At 44.6% G+C, this 18,475-nt stretch overlaps 2 protein-coding genes and 1 pseudogene across 2 annotated transcripts; 1 reads left to right on the top strand and 2 right to left on the bottom strand.

The window, feature by feature from the left end:
* Positions 1–33: 33 nt before the first annotated feature.
* Positions 34–1,433, bottom strand: LOC133907023 (putative disease resistance RPP13-like protein 1; annotated as a pseudogene).
* A 2,510-nt stretch (positions 1,434–3,943) lies between these two features.
* On the bottom strand, positions 3,944–4,925 carry LOC133908884 (vacuolar protein sorting-associated protein 28 homolog 1-like). The gene has a single exon (XM_062351094.1). The coding sequence runs from the start codon at positions 4,732–4,734 to the stop codon at positions 4,093–4,095; it is 642 nt and encodes a 213-aa protein (XP_062207078.1). The 5' UTR covers positions 4,735–4,925; the 3' UTR covers positions 3,944–4,092.
* Positions 4,926–10,735: 5,810 nt separating this feature from the next.
* On the top strand, positions 10,736–15,090 carry LOC133908883 (4-hydroxy-tetrahydrodipicolinate synthase, chloroplastic-like). Its single transcript, XM_062351093.1, has 3 exons — positions 10,736–11,046; positions 12,293–12,373; positions 13,969–15,090. The coding sequence occupies exons 1-3, from the start codon at positions 10,934–10,936 to the stop codon at positions 14,894–14,896; spliced, it is 1,122 nt and encodes a 373-aa protein (XP_062207077.1). The 5' UTR covers positions 10,736–10,933; the 3' UTR covers positions 14,897–15,090.
* The last annotated feature ends 3,385 nt before the right edge of the window (positions 15,091–18,475 follow it).

The following is an 18,475-nucleotide window of genomic DNA, read 5'->3' as shown; positions in this document are numbered from 1 at the left end:
CATTTCTACACATCATAGAATTAGGAAGGAAGACTAAAGTGTACTAGCATAAATCACCACATCTGAAAAAAAGGAAGTTGCGAGTACATACCACACAGACGTGTGCAACAATGTCCAACATAGACAGGTCGGCGGCAACTATTCACATAACCAAATTATAGAAGCAAACAGCACAATCCTGGTTCATGAATCGACTGTGGTAAGGAACACAGGAGTGGATCCGGTAGGTGACGTCGTGTCGCTGAGGGAGTTGAACAGAGAACCTTGGCTGTTTCGAACAAACATAGAAAAGGAGGGAACTTTGAGTATTTGAAATAACACGAATGAAAGAAATAAACGTCTCACAAAAAAAAGAGTAAATGAATAATGAAATAAAGGAGTACTCTTGCAACTAGATGCCCATGAGAACACGTTGGTGGAAGCTTTACCTTTTCTCTCAAGAATCTGAAGCGCAATTCATTCTATGAGCTTCCAACGGATATGGGCAAATTTTGACCAGCTTTCCCCGTTAGGTTGGCAGCTCTCCTTCAAGAGTTCACACTGACTTATTTCTATTGATAATGAGAATGTCATGGAATGTTCCAGTAACTCCACAACAGAGCTCTCTTGGGTTCGGCTAAGTTGTTAAACTTCAAAGCATCCTTCCATGAAGTGATATCCTTTATCCTGCTTAAATGGGAACCCACAACTTTTGCTGCCAATGGCGATTGCCCAATATTTTTAGCTATCTGCAATCTCTTCTACCTAGTCTTGCAACTTCTGATCTCGGACTTCTGCTCTAGAGAAGGCATGATGTTTGAAGAGTGCCAAAAACTCGGCATCTTCCGTCTTTTCCAGACGAACTACTTCTTTACAACAAGAGAGGCTGGAAGTATATCTCGTCAAGAGGGTACCAAAACTTTGCGTCTGCCCTTCTGAGAAACAAGAGGATCAAGCAATAAGTCTCACTCCCTCCCACTGCTGGATTCATCAAACCAAACATCATCCAACACAATTTTTTCTGATTTTTGCACTGTCTCCCTTAATGTGCACCGGGGAGTATCAAACCTGTCAAAACGAGGGCATTCCTTTCTTGTGACAGACTCAATGATCTCCCATGTGCGACAATGGACATCAAGTTTGTGTGAGATGCAGACCCACATCCTGACATCAAAATATTCGTGTACCCTCTTGTCATTGTAAACAAGCTGCGCCAAGGTGGATTTTCCTGCCCTTCCGTGTGCAACAATCGCCAAACCCGACTATGTACTTGAGCTATCCTCGTCCACAGTGTTCTTGGTAAGAAGGTCTATTCAGGGGCAGGCCTAGCCGCAAAATTGAGTGGCGGCACAATCCTTAGAGATTAAAATTGATCTCCCTTAGGAGGAGATGTCATGATGTCAACACAGAAAACAATATAGAGGAAGCATATCGTAAGCACTCGCGTCGAACATTTTCTAAAAGCTTCTTAACCAACACAATCTTCATATCTCATAATTGATCGTCCCAGGTAGCAAAAATAAAACTGTAAAAAAATGCCACACATACGCAAACTACTAGACAGTATTTTGACTGACTATTCATACAGGTGTCGTGTATTTGCGAACCCACCACGACAATGCGAGGTGAGCGTGCATATGTCCTTTCTTTCCTCCTATCCATCAAGCTAATGGGGGTGGAGAAGGCAACCTTTAATTAATCTTCTCCCATCTTCAGCAATATGGGACTAATAAGGTGCACCCTTCTTTCACATGGTTGGTCCTTTGAGATTTTCCAGAACTTATCAATGGGACTAGCCTATATATTCTAACAATTTTCCCCTCCTTTTCCTGTTCGAATGGATGTATTTTCAGATAAAGCCGGGGGAAAGAACAAGCAAAGAAACCAAAGGAAGAGGGGAGACTGGAGAGCTTACACGCACGGGTGAGAAGGTGAACAACGACGGCACAAATGGGTTGCCGGAGCCGGCGACGAATAGGAAGGCGAGGCTGCGGGAATGGTGGATGGAGCAAGTGTTGTACGATGTTCCAGGCTGGCTGGTGGCCTCACACTCACACAGTCACAGCTCCATATCGGAGCCAGCCGCCAGCTCGACCAGCGTTGTTGCTTGCAGGCTCGCTCACCAACCCCTTGTGCCCGCCCGCTCGAACCCGCGAGACCCCACCCTCTCACGCGAAACAGCAGTAAAGAAGCTCACCAAAAGACTGTAGCAACATCTGAATAAAGTATTACTCTTAAAGTTCCAAAGTAAACCGATGCGCACAGTGCCTACTTCATATTCCATATGACAGAAAGATCATGAGATCTATTGGGAGACAACAATATAATTTCCACTTATCACTTCGTATAATCCAAATACAAGAAATACATTCTACTGTCAATGGGTATCATGCACAAGTGCTATATGACAACGCATATAACGGACAAATATGCAACAAACCTCATTGACAAGAGGTTAATTCATCACAAAATTAGTAAGTTTATTATTGGCAAACAATATCACATGACCGAAAATACACATATCTATGCACTACAGTAGTTATTGGAGTCAAACTCAAAAGCATAACAGAAACAGAACGAACAAACCAAATGGATCTGGTGCACATCAAACTAAAACATCAAGAAAGTCAATGAAACGGTGTATGATGTTCCCGTTTCTCCTTTTTCTTTTTCTTTTTCTTTTCCTTTTTCCATCATCATTACTGGCCTTTCATGCTTTCCAAGTATCACCCTTTCAGATCGGAACACTATGACCAAGAACAGAATATGGCCCGCTTGGTCATCAATCTACAGGAATCCATGACAATAAAGAATTGCAAAATAGGTAACATGATTTCCACCAAAGGGCTCGTATATTACATGGTCAAAACGATGATATTTCTGGCATTACATCAGTTTTGGAGAGCATGAGAAGAAAATGAAGCGAGCCTGAAAATGTGAAACAGAGGTGAAGGGAACGATAGATGCGATTGGACCTGGTCACAGGTTCACTCGATGTTCTCACAATCACATTGAAACAATTTTCCTTCCCATATACCTGAATGATGATGATGAGTACAGATATTAAGTCTACTTGAATATTCAAACAAAGGCTGAAATAATCTTTACAGTGGGATTCCAGAGGTAGGCCGCCTTAGCCACGTAACGAAATATTGGAGATTTTGCGCTTGACTCTGAAACTAAGATGATGGTTTAGTTAAATCCAAAACTAGTAAAACTATAGCCACCGCAACACCAAAATATGCCTCAAATCAATTATTTTGATCAAACACTCAAATGCACAAATCATGAATGATGTTGCCCAGCAGAAATTTTTAAAAAGAACACAACAAAACACAGTGGTGACATCTGAATACAAGTATTACTCTAAATGAACTAAACTAATTTGATAAGAACAGTGCCTAATTCATGTATCATTATGACAATTCACAAATTCACACGGAACTATTCTAAGTAGTTCCATTGCATGCTACCTCAATATAAGTTAATTAACTGCTTCCTAGATATTTTAAATTTGTTATGGTGGTATAATGTTGAACATACTACCATTGTGAATCTACAAATACATGTTGCAATGGTTAACAACTGAAGTACAAACGGTGAACATAACTGAATTCACTATTTAAGAAAACTAATTCCACACAAAACATGGCAATGAAATACACAAAGAACATCTCAAGTTCTCAACTCACATCAAAACTAAAAAATGTTAGATGCGTTGCAACCATATGTCCTCTCTCCGACAATTTTCAAATGGATCGTTCTTGTGTGCAGAAAGATCATGACATCTACTGGGTGTAACAATATAATTTTCAGTATTGCTTTATATAATCTTCAGAGAAGAAACATATCCAAATGAACAAGACATATGCGAGCATTCTACTGTGAATGAGTATCATGCAGGGAACATATATACCATATATAGCAGACAAATATGCAAGCGAATTCATTGACAAGAGGTCAATTCATCACACTTGGCAACTTTATTATTGACAATCAATATAGCACGACAAAATTACACATATCTATAGCACTACAGTTGCGATGCACAGTCAAAAGCGTAACAAAACAGAACGAACAAACCAACTAGGAACCAAGCAGGCAGATACTTGCTCACAGGCCGGCAGTGGGCAGGGCAGCCAGGAACGCACTGTACGCCGAGTCCAAGTCAAAGTTGAGCTGCCTGGCCTGCCGCTCGGTGAGCTCATCTGCCGCCCCCATTTTATGCAGCTTGGTGAGCCACTCGTTCACCTTGACCTTCCCCTCAAAGTCCGGCGGCAGCACGGGACCGAGCCTCCCCATGGAGGTGGAGAGATCCTGCAGCAGCGGGCGGACCTGGTCGTTGGCGAGCATGTTGAGCTTGACGGCGTCCATGGCGGTGATGAAGCTCTGGACGCACTGGGCGATGGCGGTAGCGGAGGCAGCGGTGGAGGCAGGAGCGGAGGATGACGCGGCGGCGCGGAGCTCGACGGTGGCCGGGACGCCGGACTGGAGGAGGCGGTTGAGCGCGGCGGGGCAGTCGAGGCGGTAGGCCTGGACGAAGCGCGGGATGGTGACAACGCCGGAGAGCGAGGAGGAGAGGGAGTTGAACTGGGAGATGAGCTTGAGGCACTCGGCCTCGTAGTCGGCGGCGGAGACGAGATCGCGGACGTAGGCGCGCTCCAGCTTCTCCGTGGCCTTGATGATGGCGTACAGGTCCGCGTAGCTCTCCAGGAGCTCGCGCTCACGCTTGTCGTTCCACAGCTTCACCTCCATCGGCAACGGCGAGCCCTCCTCACTCCGGCGAGAGGATCGCGGGGGCTAGGGTTTCGCGTCGAGCGAAATTGGGGGAAGAGGAAGCGGGTGGGGACCGGAGTAGGAAGGGTTCGTGAGGCTTAGGAAGTGCGGGGGGTTCCGTGTAAATTGCACTATTGCAATGGAAGGGAGTTTGAAGGCTTCCGCGACAACGATGCGATTGCGAAGGCAACGGAAAGGATGCGCGCGTTCGTTTTGCCTTTCTTCTCAAGTTATCACTCCACGCGAACCAGTCCAAACGCGACGTAAATTGCACGGCAGCTTCGATTAGAGCTAAATCCCCTACTGCTACGATAGGGGTACTCAACTAGGATAAAAGCGAAGGGTTTGATTTCAGCAGCTACTTTCCATAGTGATCCATGCTAAAAATAGCCCGAGAGCCGAATACGAACTTGAACCCGCTAACTGACTTTTCTGGTTTGTACGGGTTACAGAATTCAGTTTGTTTTCTAAACATTCGTTCCTGTTTACTTGTTATTGTAGGATATTGATACCGTCTCCATATATCCAACATGTATGTTTGATCGTTATTTTTAATAGTTATGTCTTAGAAAGAATTGTCGAAAATATAATGAAATAAAGGTAGTTTTCATCATAAATCTACTAATATCAATTTTGTTAATCCTCTCGACTTTTTTGTCTAGTATTAGAACGATGAATATTAGAGAAGGGCAAATTGCATATTTGTCCTAACCTTAACTTCTAATTGATACTTTACCCTCGGTTTTTTTTCATCTTTGCACCATTGTCCCTGTTCTTTTTTAATCTGAGCACTCTTTTTCTCCTAATGTGTTATGTTGTGTTGAAGGTGTTAAGTTAGATGGCAAAATGCATGTATACCATTACACATACTTGGCATGAATGACCCTTGAAATAGTTGAAATATGCATAAATGGACCTATTCTAACAGTATGACCGTTGTCCATTGCAGTTATAGCATAAAAAAGTACCATCAGAAATATATGTTTCAAGTAATGATAATATGGGAAATATATGTTTTAACTCAAATAATATATAAAGGGCAATTCTCCAACAAAGTATGTAAACATCCCATAAGAAATAAGTCCAACAAAAACAACCACAACACATATGACAACCATCACATAGTGACATCATATAACTCGAGTTCTTCGACGGTACAACAAAAGCAACAACTAGACATCACAAAGTATTTTTACTGGTATAGAGTATTTTAGATAGCACATAAATACTCATACATCACATCAAGCACCGAACCAGGCAGCTAGCCTTCCTCTTTCCTTTCCTCTACCCCTCCCGAGTTGGTGGTCTTCCTCCCATGTGACTTGGACTAGCACTTGAAAAGAGTAAAATTGCATCGGTAAATAAGTTGATAGCAAATGAGCAAAAACTAGTAAACATGAATATGTAACAAAGTTTTATGGGAGAGCATTGTAATGGGCCAGAGAATTCATTGATCCGGGCATCAATATGCACTACCCCTCCTCTCGGTTTAGGTCAAACCACTCTAGCAATTGTTCATCGGTTTTATCTCAATAGAGACATCCTCCAGCGAACGCCATAAAGTAATATACTGCTTGGGACCCTAAACAAATTTTTCACCAATGTAATCTACTAAATGCATGAGACCAAATGTCAACTGTTTTAGTCAAGATTCTACTCCTGTAATATATCTTTGGCCCCATGTCTGGCAAGCTGAAATACAAATGCACTCTGCAAAATCGAAGTGCCTATCACATCATAGATAAGGGAGATTGAAAATTTTACCCAATTTCTCTAGGATTCAGGTCTATAGCGTTCATCTAGCCTTCCTCCAGTCGACCCCTCCTTGACCCTACGCACGTCGCGCCCGCTCTGAGCCTCTGATAGGCCTCACCCACGCAGTACCACGCCCACCTGGCCATGCTTGCCTGCGCAGCCCCGTGCAACCCTGCACGATCATACCCCGCAGCCTCACATGACATCACACTGTTTCAATAGCTCACCCCCGCATTGTGCGTCGCTGGCTGTCTACGCCACACACTGCTTGCCATCGATTCAGGGTTAGGGTGGAGTAAAATTCGGAATGAATCTTTTTTGAAATAATATTATTATATTAGAAAATTACAAAAATGATATTCAAAATATGAAAGCCGCAAAAATAGATATTAGTCGGCACTCCAATTGCTGACTAGCCATCTATCGGCAATCAGAATGTAGACTAGTTCCTTGTCAACAACCGGTTAGCCGACACATCTTGTATCTCGCAGACGATACTAAAAAAAAGTCATAACTTTTCCATATGATCTCAGATGTAAATAATCTTTATATAAAAACTATACTTATCAACGATTTCTACAACTTTGTAGTTGAATACTTTTCTATTTAAATTACTTTAGATGCTCCAAAAAGTTATTATAAATTTTAGATCTAAGAAAACTATATCTAAGAGCATCTCCAATCGAGCCCTCTTCTCACCCTCTATCCTATATTTGAGAAAAAAACGATGAAAATCGATCTCCAACCGACTCCCTATCCAACCCCCTTTATTTGAGGAGCCCTCAAATCTCCTCCCTCACCCCCTACATCTAGGGGCTCCTCATCCAACCCCTCATTTGGGAGAGAGGGGAGAGAGAGAGGGGGCGAGAGGGGAGAGAGAGGAGAGAGAGTTACCATATATTAATAAAATAGAGGTGATTCGAATATAGGGGGTCAAATATGAGGGGTCGGTTGGAACGCGTTGAGAAATAGGGGATAAAATCTGGATGAGAAGCCCCTAAATAAGAGAAATAGGGGGTCAAATATGAGTAGTCGGTTGGAGATGCTCTAACTGAATATAGAATTTCTAGTCACTATCTAGGCATCTAAACAAATTCAAATGAAAAGGTGTTGTACTTGTAGAAATAAAAAAGTTACAAATTTTTAATATAAAAAGTTACGATTTCTCTTTGAATATAAAAAAGTTATAATTTTATTAGAAAAAGTGTTCTATCATAAACAATTTTAATATAAACATCATCTATATCCGAGATCATATAAAAAATTATAATTTTTTTAATATCGTATCAAGACACAGGACTTGTCGGCAGTCGGTGTGCCAACATGTCTCCATGTGTGTACCAAATAGGATATCGGTACTTCGATTGCGGATATGTGTCTATTTCAAAATTTACAAATTTCCTATATTTGAATAATATTTTTGAATTTTTTTAATAAATTAATAATATTTTAAAAAATCGAGAGGAACGAGATGAAGAAAGATGAACGAGACAACACAGAGGTATCCAGAGGCATTTCGGTCATTTTCACTGTTTAGTCCATTTTCCACTTTTTCATTCTTTTAATACGTTTATTTCAGTCTCAAATGGTGTCCCAAAACAGGGGCAAACGTCAGTCTAGTTTCCAAAAAATGAGGGCAATGATGCAAATATTTTAAAAAAATGAGGGCAAACTATCAATTAGAGGAAAAGATGGGGCCACTAGAGCAATTCTCCCATTCGAGAATGGTGACTATATGGTTTTTGAAAAAGCTAATTCTGTGAATTTTAAAAAGTTGATTTTGAAAAAGTCCAATTTACCCCCTCAACTTCCCGGTCAGTCCGATTTTCGCCCTCTAACTCGAAAACCAGAAATCTTACACCATCATCTCTCAAAACCGTTCAAGTTACCCCCTCCACCATTTCAAAGGTGGTTTTGGCTGATATGGCTCATATGTGGTATGTAGGAGCCTACATATTATGCCACGTCACATGGCCCACCTCTCTCTCTCGCTTTCTCCCTTCCCCTCCCCCCTTATGGCCTTGCTGCTCTGCTATGCTGCTCCACGCACGCCCGCTCTCTGGTGAACTCCTTCGTGCCGCCTCGCGCATGCTGGACGATGGGGACAGGGATGGGGACGCCACACGAGACACTGACATCTGCCTCCTTCTCACCTTACTCGCCACCCGCGACGGTCGCTTCGGTGAGGCCATAAGGCGGCACAGAGAAATGGCGCGGGAGAGCTCGCCATGTCGTGCATCGGGAAGGGACTTTGAGGCCTTCTTGTGGTCCATGCGGCGCGACGGATCTGAGCAACGTGTTGGAGTGAGGAGTAGAGCTTCTCGATTAGGCCCAGGTTGCGAGCAGGCAACACTCGAATGTGAGCAAGTGGTGGCGGCGCCTGGATGCGAGCAAGAGATTACGGCTGCAGCCTGGATATGAGCACGAGACCACGGCGGCCATGTGGATCTACAAGCGCAAGCTGGATACAAGCATGAGGCTCATGTAGAGCCGTAGCAGGTGGCTTGCATCAGCACAGGACTTGAGTTGGACACGCAGGTTGGCGTCGTGGACTCCGGCATGGTGAACACGTAGCGCGATGATATCCATAGCATAGCCGGTGCCAACACAATCCATGGCGAGGCCACGCTCGTCGGCCCCTGTGGTAGCGGACGGTGGCTCCTGGAGCGCGCAGAACACACGAAGGGCCGAAGTGGGGACATGGTGAGAGGGGGAACGGGGCGCTATGAGGCAATGGTGTGCGTAGCGCGAGGGATGGCGTGGGGCTTGAATCGACCATCTCATCTGCCATGACGTGAGACTTTGCTCGACGAATCGACGGGAGTGTCAATAATTGAAGGAGAGGTGTGGCGGCCGAAGTTGAGGAAAAAGATGAGGCCATGGCCAGCCGACCTCTATGCATGGTAGCCTGTCTCTACTCATTACTCCTTTACCTTGGCACCCAGCCATCCAAGCTGCTCCAGATATCGTGCCTCTCCCTTGGCCTATGCTAGCTTCCCCTCGTCATATGGCATCATCCACTTGTGTGCAGGTTGCAGCCTGCCATGGTGAGACCCTTGGGGATCAACGCGACCCCGTCATGCCCATCCAGAGCTGAGCACAAGCACCTCCACCTCATTGAGATTGGAAGGAGCTAAGAAGCAGTGCTACGACAGGGATGATTGGAGAGCATGGACTGGTGCAGGTTGGCCAACAGTGTGAGAGGGGCAGATGGGGAGAAGACAGAAGAGAGAAGGAAGGAGGGAGTCTGATGTATCATCCCGGTGGAAGGATGAGCTGACATGTTGTCCAATTAGGCATAAAAACTGCTTTGAAAATGGGTCAGAGGGGTCATTTGCCTGGTTTTGAAAACTTAGGGTGAAAGATTCTTGGTATTCGAATTTAGGGGGAAAACAGACTGATAGCATAGTTCAGGGTGGCAAATTAAACTTGTTCCTTTATAATATCATGTTGTCGGCCTCGGATCATCACTCATAATCCACAAAAGCATATTCAAATCAGCTTTGGAATTCTAGTTATAAAACCAACTTTGCTCAGAATCAGCATATTTATTTCAACTTATGATTCTGAGTAAAGGCCTTAATAGTTCGGTGTTAGGTGTTAGAGCCTATGGGAATTTATATATATATATATATATATATATATATATATATATATATATATTTTCAAAATTTTCAAGATTACATGCCCGCTTCAAAAATAATGGAGTCTACCCTACCATCGCCCGTTGAACGGGCAACACCTTATGGGTCCTGGCTGTCAGCGCATTTAAAAATCGGGGAGAAGAAGATATCGCTTGTTGAACGAGCGAGAACAAGGTCTCGCCCGTTGAATAGGCGAGACCTTCGGGTGAGAGGAAGGTATCACTCGTTGAACGGGCGAGAACCTTGCTCTTCTTGATTTTTAAATGCGCTGCCAACCGGAGTCCACAAGGTGTCACCTGTTCAATAGGCAAAACCTGGTTATCAACCGTTAAATAGGTGACGGTATGGTAGACTTCATTATTTTTAAACAGACGTGTAATGTTGAAAAATTTGAAAAAAAATATAAAAAAACGAGCCTATGGATCGAAAGGTCTTGCGCCTTTCTTTTTAGGATTTTTTTGCACCTGGCCCAAATCCTTTCCCATCGCAGTGGCGAACCGGCCCAACCCAGCGTGGCACAGGCCCAAACGCTCAGCCCCCGACTCCCGCAAACCTAAAAAGCCCAACTCCCGCACGTGCCTCGCCTGATTCGCCCAATCGCTCGCCCTCGCCCCACGCCGCCTCTCGCCCTCGCCCCCCGCCGCCTCTCGCCCTCGCGGCCACGCCGCCACCGCCCTCGCCGTCGCCCACGACGCTGCAGGCTTCCCGCCCTCTAACCGTAGTGGTCGGTGGAAAAGATCTTCTGCCTCGGGGGTCGCGGCTACCGGTGAGACGATACGATGGCGTGCAGAGCCCTTGCGCCCCAGCTGTTCGCCTCCTCCCCTCATCCGATCCCTCCCGCGCGCCCCGTCGTCGCGGTTCCTCCGTCCTATGCTGCGCTGCAGGCGACCAGGTGATGATTATTTGGGATTTGATTAGAGGTCGATGCTAATGAATTGGTGGCCGATGTCAATTTATCTAGCTTAATTTTCCGACAGACACTGTCACCTTGCCTTGCTTCAGTATCTCCGTACTTCTCCAGATATTTCAGCTTGCCTTTGTAACTTTCGTTGCTGTAATTGGTTCCGTACTTGTGCGCAACTGGCGGAGGGAAGTTTCCATTGTCAGCCATCACTCGATCTGGTCATTTTCCAATGCGAAGTACTGAAGTGAAAAATTGGAAACTTGTTGAATTCAAAAAGAATGCTGACGCCTGAAAGTGATTGGCTCCGTGTTTAATTTATTTTATCAGACTTGCTAGCACTTTTAGCTTGATTCCACTGAACGAGCTGTTGATTTTTATTGGAATTTTGCTAGCACCTGACGCAATAGTGGCAATACGAAACATGCAAACTTTCTGTGGCAAAGTGAAAATGGGTGTCCCTTAGTGACAACTGACAAATCACAAATAAGAAAGTCGTTTTATATATTTACATTGGAAACATGAAAAATCGTATCCATAAATTTGTCTTAAGAAAGTATTTCATATTGTTATAGATTTATTATGTTTTATAAATATATTATAATAGAAATTAGTGGTCAAATTTGTGTTTTGGAGACCATGTGGATGTCCAAAACAATATGTTTTTGTGATCGGTGGGAGTGATATTGTAGGGTAGATGCAAGAGAACAATGTTCACATAGAAAAACCATCTAGAGTAAAAAAAAAAGTTTGTACTGCTAGGACTGACAAAGCCTTCTAGAGTTACCTATCAACAAAGACCTGCAGGTCAGGAAACAGGCTGGCGTTCTGGCTTTGCGTTTTATTCTTTAGTTTAAACTATGTCTTTATGTTTTGTTTGATAAACAAAGATAGTCCTTTTCTTTTCACCACATCAGTTCCTACTCAAACAGATTTACTCATATTTGTTCTCAGAGAAGTAACATAATTCACATTGTTATTGAGCACATAAGACACGCTTAGCTCACGCATGAGCTTGCGCAAATACATGAGGTCACAGTTAACAATTGCTCCAGATACCACTGATATTGTATTCCCAACATCCAAATCTGTCTAATTGGTGTTCAATTATCCGAATATATCTATAACTTTCTTGCCATCTTTTCAAGGAGTGGCCTTGAGTTTTTAGTTTACTTGTTCTGCCTATATTCTCCTTACTTCCAATCTTAACATGCTAACACAGGTGGTACTTGTGCAGGACTGGCAAAGGGAAGTTTTCATTGGCAGCCATCACTCTAGATGATTATCTTCCAATGCGAAGTTCTGAAGTGAAAAATCGGTAACTTGTTTGGTTCAAAATGAATGCTGAGTTTCTTATTTAACATATTTTATCGTAGACTTGCTAGCACTTTTAGCCTGATGCCACTGAACTAGCTGTTAATTCCAGTGAAATTAGCCAAAAACTTGAATCTAACAACAACAAAGTCGCTTTTGTACCTGAGATTGTACTTATCATCTTTTCTGTGGCTATTTTTTCTCAGTGTTGAAAAAATCGGCCGATCAGTGATTAATCGCTAATCGGCAGGCGAACGAGTCGATTATGGTGAAATCGGCTGGCCGATTAATCGGTCTGACTTGACCACTGATTAATCTCCTCCCTCAAAATGCATCGCAGCCTCAGTAGCTCTAGTGTCTCGCGCAGTTTTGCTAACCCCTTGCGCTACCGCCCCTCCTCTAGCCCAAGCAGTCGGCCGCTCGGGTGCCCACCCCTCGCGCCACCGCAGCTCGGGTACTGCTTAGCTTCGTCGCCTCCTCCTCAAGCTGTCGTCCCTCCTCAAGTCGCCGGATCTGGAAGGGCACCGCGCCCTGTCAACCCTATCCGCCCCCACCGCCGTCCTATGTGCGTGTGAGTGAGAGAGAGATCGAGAAAGGGGCTAAGGGAGAGGCAGAGAGAGATAAGAGAGGGAGAGAGGTGGGCCACCAGCCCAAGAAGAAAGAGGCCCACCCAGAGAGAGATATGTCTATTTAGTATTTTTCCTTCTTATACATGTCTATTCTAGTATATTATATTGCTAGATTACATAAAAAATAAGGTATATTCCTTACTGACCAACCGATTAATGGTCGGCTGATTAATTCAGTTAGTCTCCGATTAACCGATTAATCCCTACTCCCCGGCTGGCCGAGCAGCAACCGATCACCGATTTTTTGAACAATGTTTTTTCCTCTTCTACTCTGAACTTGTCTCATTGAAAAATTAAGATGTCCTGAAATAGTCCGTTTTCAATAGTCACCGATTGGAACCTGGAAGCCACCTTTTCCCATATCCAAATCCCTTTCCTGTAGAACTTAGACAAATCAATCCTTGTTGTATTTGTTGGGTAGGTTCAAGAAAAGTAATCTTTTTTGTTTCAATGAAGCTTTGGTCTGTTTCAAGCTTTACAATGTCATGCTTGGTGAATGATAATAGGTTTAAGTCTTGGGCACGAAGAATAGTTTGTTCAATAGAGAAATGGGATATGTTCTTGCTATTTTCATTAAGTCAATTCTGTAAGACTAAACCTAATTATGGTGAATCTCCCCTTGTCTCTATAAGATAGGAAATTGTTGTAGGTAGAAGAATTTAGTCAGAATGTCAAATGTGAATTGCTTTGTCTGGACAATATCTAATTTCAAATGTGAACTGCCTTGCCTGGACAATATCTAAATAGCTATATGCTTGGTTAGGTGGTACTTATATTGCAAGTTGAGGTCGTTCTACTTAATGAAATGATCCTGTACAATATTTGGTAACTACAATTGCTATTTTTTTTCAGTTTTGTGATATTACAGCTTAGTAGTCACATGGATCTTACTGTTTGCACACAAGTATTTGAGTGCTCTGATAGATGTTATCTGCTGCTGAGGTCTGACCTTCCTCTGTCTGAGGTGCAGGACATCAACAGGTGACATCACAAGTCTCAGATTAATTACAGCGGTCAAAACCCCCTATTTGCCAGATGGAAGATTCGATCTTGAAGCATATGATTCTTTGATAAATATGCAGATAGAGGGTGGTGCTGAAGGTGTAATAGTTGGGGGGACAACTGGAGAGGGTCACCTTATGAGTTGGGATGAACATATCATGCTCATTGGGCATACCGTTAACTGCTTTGGCACTAGGATTAAAGTGATAGGCAACACGGGAAGTAACTCAACCAGAGAGGCTGTTCACGCGACAGAGCAGGGATTTGCTGTCGGCATGCATGCAGCTCTCCACATCAATCCTTACTATGGGAAGACTTCAACTGAAGGATTGATCTCTCATTTCGAGGCTGTCCTCCCGATGGGCCCAACCATCATTTACAACGTGCCATCCAGGAGTGGCCAGGATATCCCCCCTGAAGTTGTTGAGGCAGTTTCAGGCTCTTCAAACATGGCAGGTGTGAAAGAATGTGTTGGACATGAGAGGGTTAAGTGCTACACTGACAAAGGTATAACAATATGGAGCGGTAATGACGATGAATGCCATGATTCCAGGTGGAAATATGGTGCTACTGGAGTTATTTCGGTAGCTAGCAACCTTGTTCCTGGTCTCATGCACAGTCTCATGTACAGAGGAGAGAATGCGATGCTGAACGAGAAGCTACTGCCTCTGATGAAATGGTTGTTTTGCCAGCCGAATCCAATTGCTCTCAACACCGCTCTGGCTCAGCTTGGGGTGGCAAGGCCCGTTTTCAGATTACCGTATGTTCCTCTTCCTATTGAAAAGAGGATTGAGTTTGTTCGGATTGTCGAGGCTATCGGACGGGAAAACTTTGTGGGACAGAAAGAGGCGCGAGTTCTGGATGATGATGATTTCGTGTTGATCAGTAGGTACTAGTGTGAGTCTCGTCAGTCCCATGTATCCTGACGAATAAAAGTGGTGTCGTAGTAAGAGAATCTGCACTTAGTCATTTGAGACATTTGTTCATCAGTCGTTGGTTTTATCTGTTTAATTAATGGGGTACCGTTGTATCATGACAAATCTTACACTGTTGGCTCCTTGGCATATATCAGGCTCTTGTACTAGCACTATATTTGGTGCCCGAACTCTGGTAGCTTGCTGCCGAGTGGAATCTTTGGACACAGCGCAACACAACCACGTAACGGCTACCAAAATCTTCTGTGGTACATAATCCACTGCTTGGAGACTGTCCGATCAGGTCCATGAAATATCATAAGGGGTGGAAGAGCAACGAGAGTCGAGCATTGTACTCTTGTACCTGTCTATAGTTTGCAGTATGCGTTGCTGCGATTTTCTTTCCTTTTCTGGAACTACGAACCGGTACGGCAACTAGTACACAAATTCTACCATTGGAGGCCCAAAATGCCTAGAAAGTAGTGGCAGCAAAGAAGCCCAAAAGGCAGGACAGGTTTGGACCGAGTTTGCAGCATAACAGCTCATCGTTGATCCTCTCGAAAATAGAAAACTCATCGTTTACCCGTTTACCATCCATCCACAGCCCGAAACGTGTGGGGTTCGAGGCCTGCAGCACGTACTGTTAGCCGAGATGAACACTGGACACTATGCCTGTTTGTTTGTTTGAATTTCTAGCTGTGGCTTCTCGTACCAGTATGTTTAGATTTGTTTCTAGCTTTTCAGATTTTTATAATAAAAAGGCGTAAGCTATTAAAAATAAGCTATTGTTTTAATTTCTAGTTTCAAAAACCCAAACAAAAAGGGCAAAAGCAGAAGCCATTAAAAATCCAAAAAAAAAAGGCGTAAGCTAAAGCATGCATGGCTATGGCTACTAAAGTTTCCTTTTCCTTTTCTTTCTTTAACGGAACATTTCTAGCAGGCAGTAGCACTTCGTAAGCCTTTTTTTGCAGCAGGGTAGGGTGCCGTGCCAGCCATCCGCGAGTCATGACAGTCTGAAGAATTTGCTGACAGCACGAGGGAAATACTGATAAGCTAGTTTTCCTTCATCTCGTGATAGTATCTATCTAAGCAAGCAATGCTCATGCCTAATTGGACCATACATACCTCCAGTGTGTAAGTTCCACATTGCAACCATGAGATCTTTTTTTCAGCACTGAAGGAAGTGAAAGACGCAAATACTAGTACTCCAGATAAAAGCTCTTTCATTGCATCAATGGATAAGCGTTATGAAAGTAGATTTTCCATAAAAAAATAATACACATTGGCAAACACAAGCATAGGCATATTGCCGCTAACCAATACTTAAGTTTATACTCCCCATGTCTCACAATAATAACGTTTTAGACTAGGTCATAGGTATTTGTGTAGCATGACTGAAAAATAAAATTTGTGTTGGGAACGAGAGACTTAATGGAAGAGTAAGATTAAAAAAAACTAGACTAAAGTTACTCGAAATTGTAAATGACGTATATTTTGAAAATTGTTTAAAAAGCTAAAATGTCGTTTGTTTTGAGACGGAAGGAGTACTAATAATTAAAATGGGGAGGACAGGAACATGAGTGGTTAACTTATTCGGGTTCTCTTTTGGAAAGCACGACTTGTTTATCCGCTTTGCTGCCTGCATGGAATCTAGTCCGCTTAGTTTATGTAGGATACCAAAAGGGCTCCTAGTCGTGAACTTTGTTTTAGCGAACAAGTCTCGACGGGACGTCAAGTCATGCAGTTCTTTGATAGTGCCATGCCGTCTAACGAACAAGCGAAGTAAGAGCATCCTAACTGACGAACTATCGCGTACTCCATCGTTAAAATAGCATGCACAACGCTAAAAATAAGTTTTAACAGAAATGTTATCGCATACGCTATTTTTAAACTCTTCAAATCGTCGTCCCCGCACGTCAAATATAGCGCGTCCTCCCGAGGACGCCATCAAGCAACCGCTGCCTTCCCTCCCGTCTTCCTCGTCTTCCTCTCTCCCCTTCACCATCGACCAGTGGCCCATTCATCCCCACCGCGACGGTCCTCCTCACGTGTGCACCCCTTTTTCTTTCTTCGCCCTGCGAATAGAACAGAGAGCAAAGCAAAGCAAAAGCGTAGCCGCCGCTAAGCTCAAATCCAACATGTCGCTGACGATTTTTGCCGAGCTCGAACCCCGGAAGCAAGTAAAAGAGGACCCAGGAGCATCCCGAGCTGAGGCCGTGAGGATCCGGTCGTTTTCCTGGCGAATCGGCGTTCACACCACTGTCTTCTCCGTCGCCGGCGAGATCCTCCTCCAAACACTGACGAGCGACTGCTCCAGAGCTTGTTCCAGTCGATCAAGTGCTCGATGAGCTTCTTTGACTCACCACCATACTTTGGTGCGCTTCAATTTGTCCTTAGACTGTCGCCAGCGCGGGTCTCCACAGTGATCGAGCGCCGCCGCCAGCCAGGCCAAGACCATGCCCTCGGCCTAAGGACCCTCTAGCCATTCCTGAATCCTGATCCATTTTCCCCTAGCCGGTTTGGTGAAGCGACGCTGTGCTGGCCCCTTTAGAGTCCCTGTGCCGCCGTCGCCCATGGAGACCAGTCGCCGTCATGCTGTCGCCCATGGAGCTCGATGGTCCGACGAGGTATGTCGTCGTCACCGTCGTGCGTTGATCCATGTGTTCCCCTTCTTCTACTCCTTCAGAGTGATCTGGTGTGCGCGTGTGCCGTTGCATCTGGTTCCTTGGCCATCCCTGTCCCTTCGGCTGCTTCATCAAGGTCCCTGTGTACAAAGAAGAAGAGCGGCGACGCCACTGCTGCTGCCTGCCTCCATAGCCACCGCCGCCCTCAGATACGGATAAGGGCGAGGACCCGCTGCCAGCGCTGCTGGCCTTTGTGCTGTCGCCGAGAAAAGGCCTCTGAGCCGGCGCCGGTCGATCTGTGTATGCTGCCGCTGCCAAGGTATGTGCCCCGGTTTGCAATCGCCGCCGTCGAGGTGTTCATGTTGAGCGCCGGTGTGTGTGCCTATGTCCCGTATCTGGCAGCGAGGTATGTTCCGCTGTGATGATATGTGTGGTGCTCCGGCCATCGAGTCGTCGAAGCATGCTCTGGTCGGACTCTTACTGTGCGGTTGAGATCTTTTTTCCCCCTATTTTACTCTTCCGGTGCTGAGCTCTGCCGTGGAGTGCATGGTCGTCTGGCCGCGCCAGCGTTGAGGTGTGTCGTACTTTTGCGCTGAGAGATGCGCTCCGTTGGCTGGGTGTTGGAGTGTCGCCGACTCGCGAAGACCTCAGCGCTCCGCCGACTAGGTGTCGGAGTGTCGCCGACTCACGAAGATCGTCGGCTGGGTGTCCGAGCGCCGCCGCACGTGTGCCGTGTGTGTTGATCGCCATGAGCGTATGCTTGCTTGTCCGGCGTGCGTCCTTGTAGCCATTACAAATACGTATATGGTTAGTTAAAAAATTACTAAATATAGAAGGATGTAATATGAATAGTCAATTGGAGTAGAAAGAAATATAAAGGAGTAATTTTTTTTAATGGCCCTCTATATGAAAATATTGACTAGTCTATTAGAGATGT

Source organism: Phragmites australis, chromosome 2 (assembly GCF_958298935.1).
Source record: "Phragmites australis chromosome 2, lpPhrAust1.1, whole genome shotgun sequence".
Classification (NCBI taxonomy): Eukaryota; Viridiplantae; Streptophyta; class Magnoliopsida; order Poales; family Poaceae; genus Phragmites; species Phragmites australis.
The sequence above is the reverse complement of the archived record's forward strand: the minus strand, read 5'-3'. Positions and strand labels throughout refer to the sequence as shown.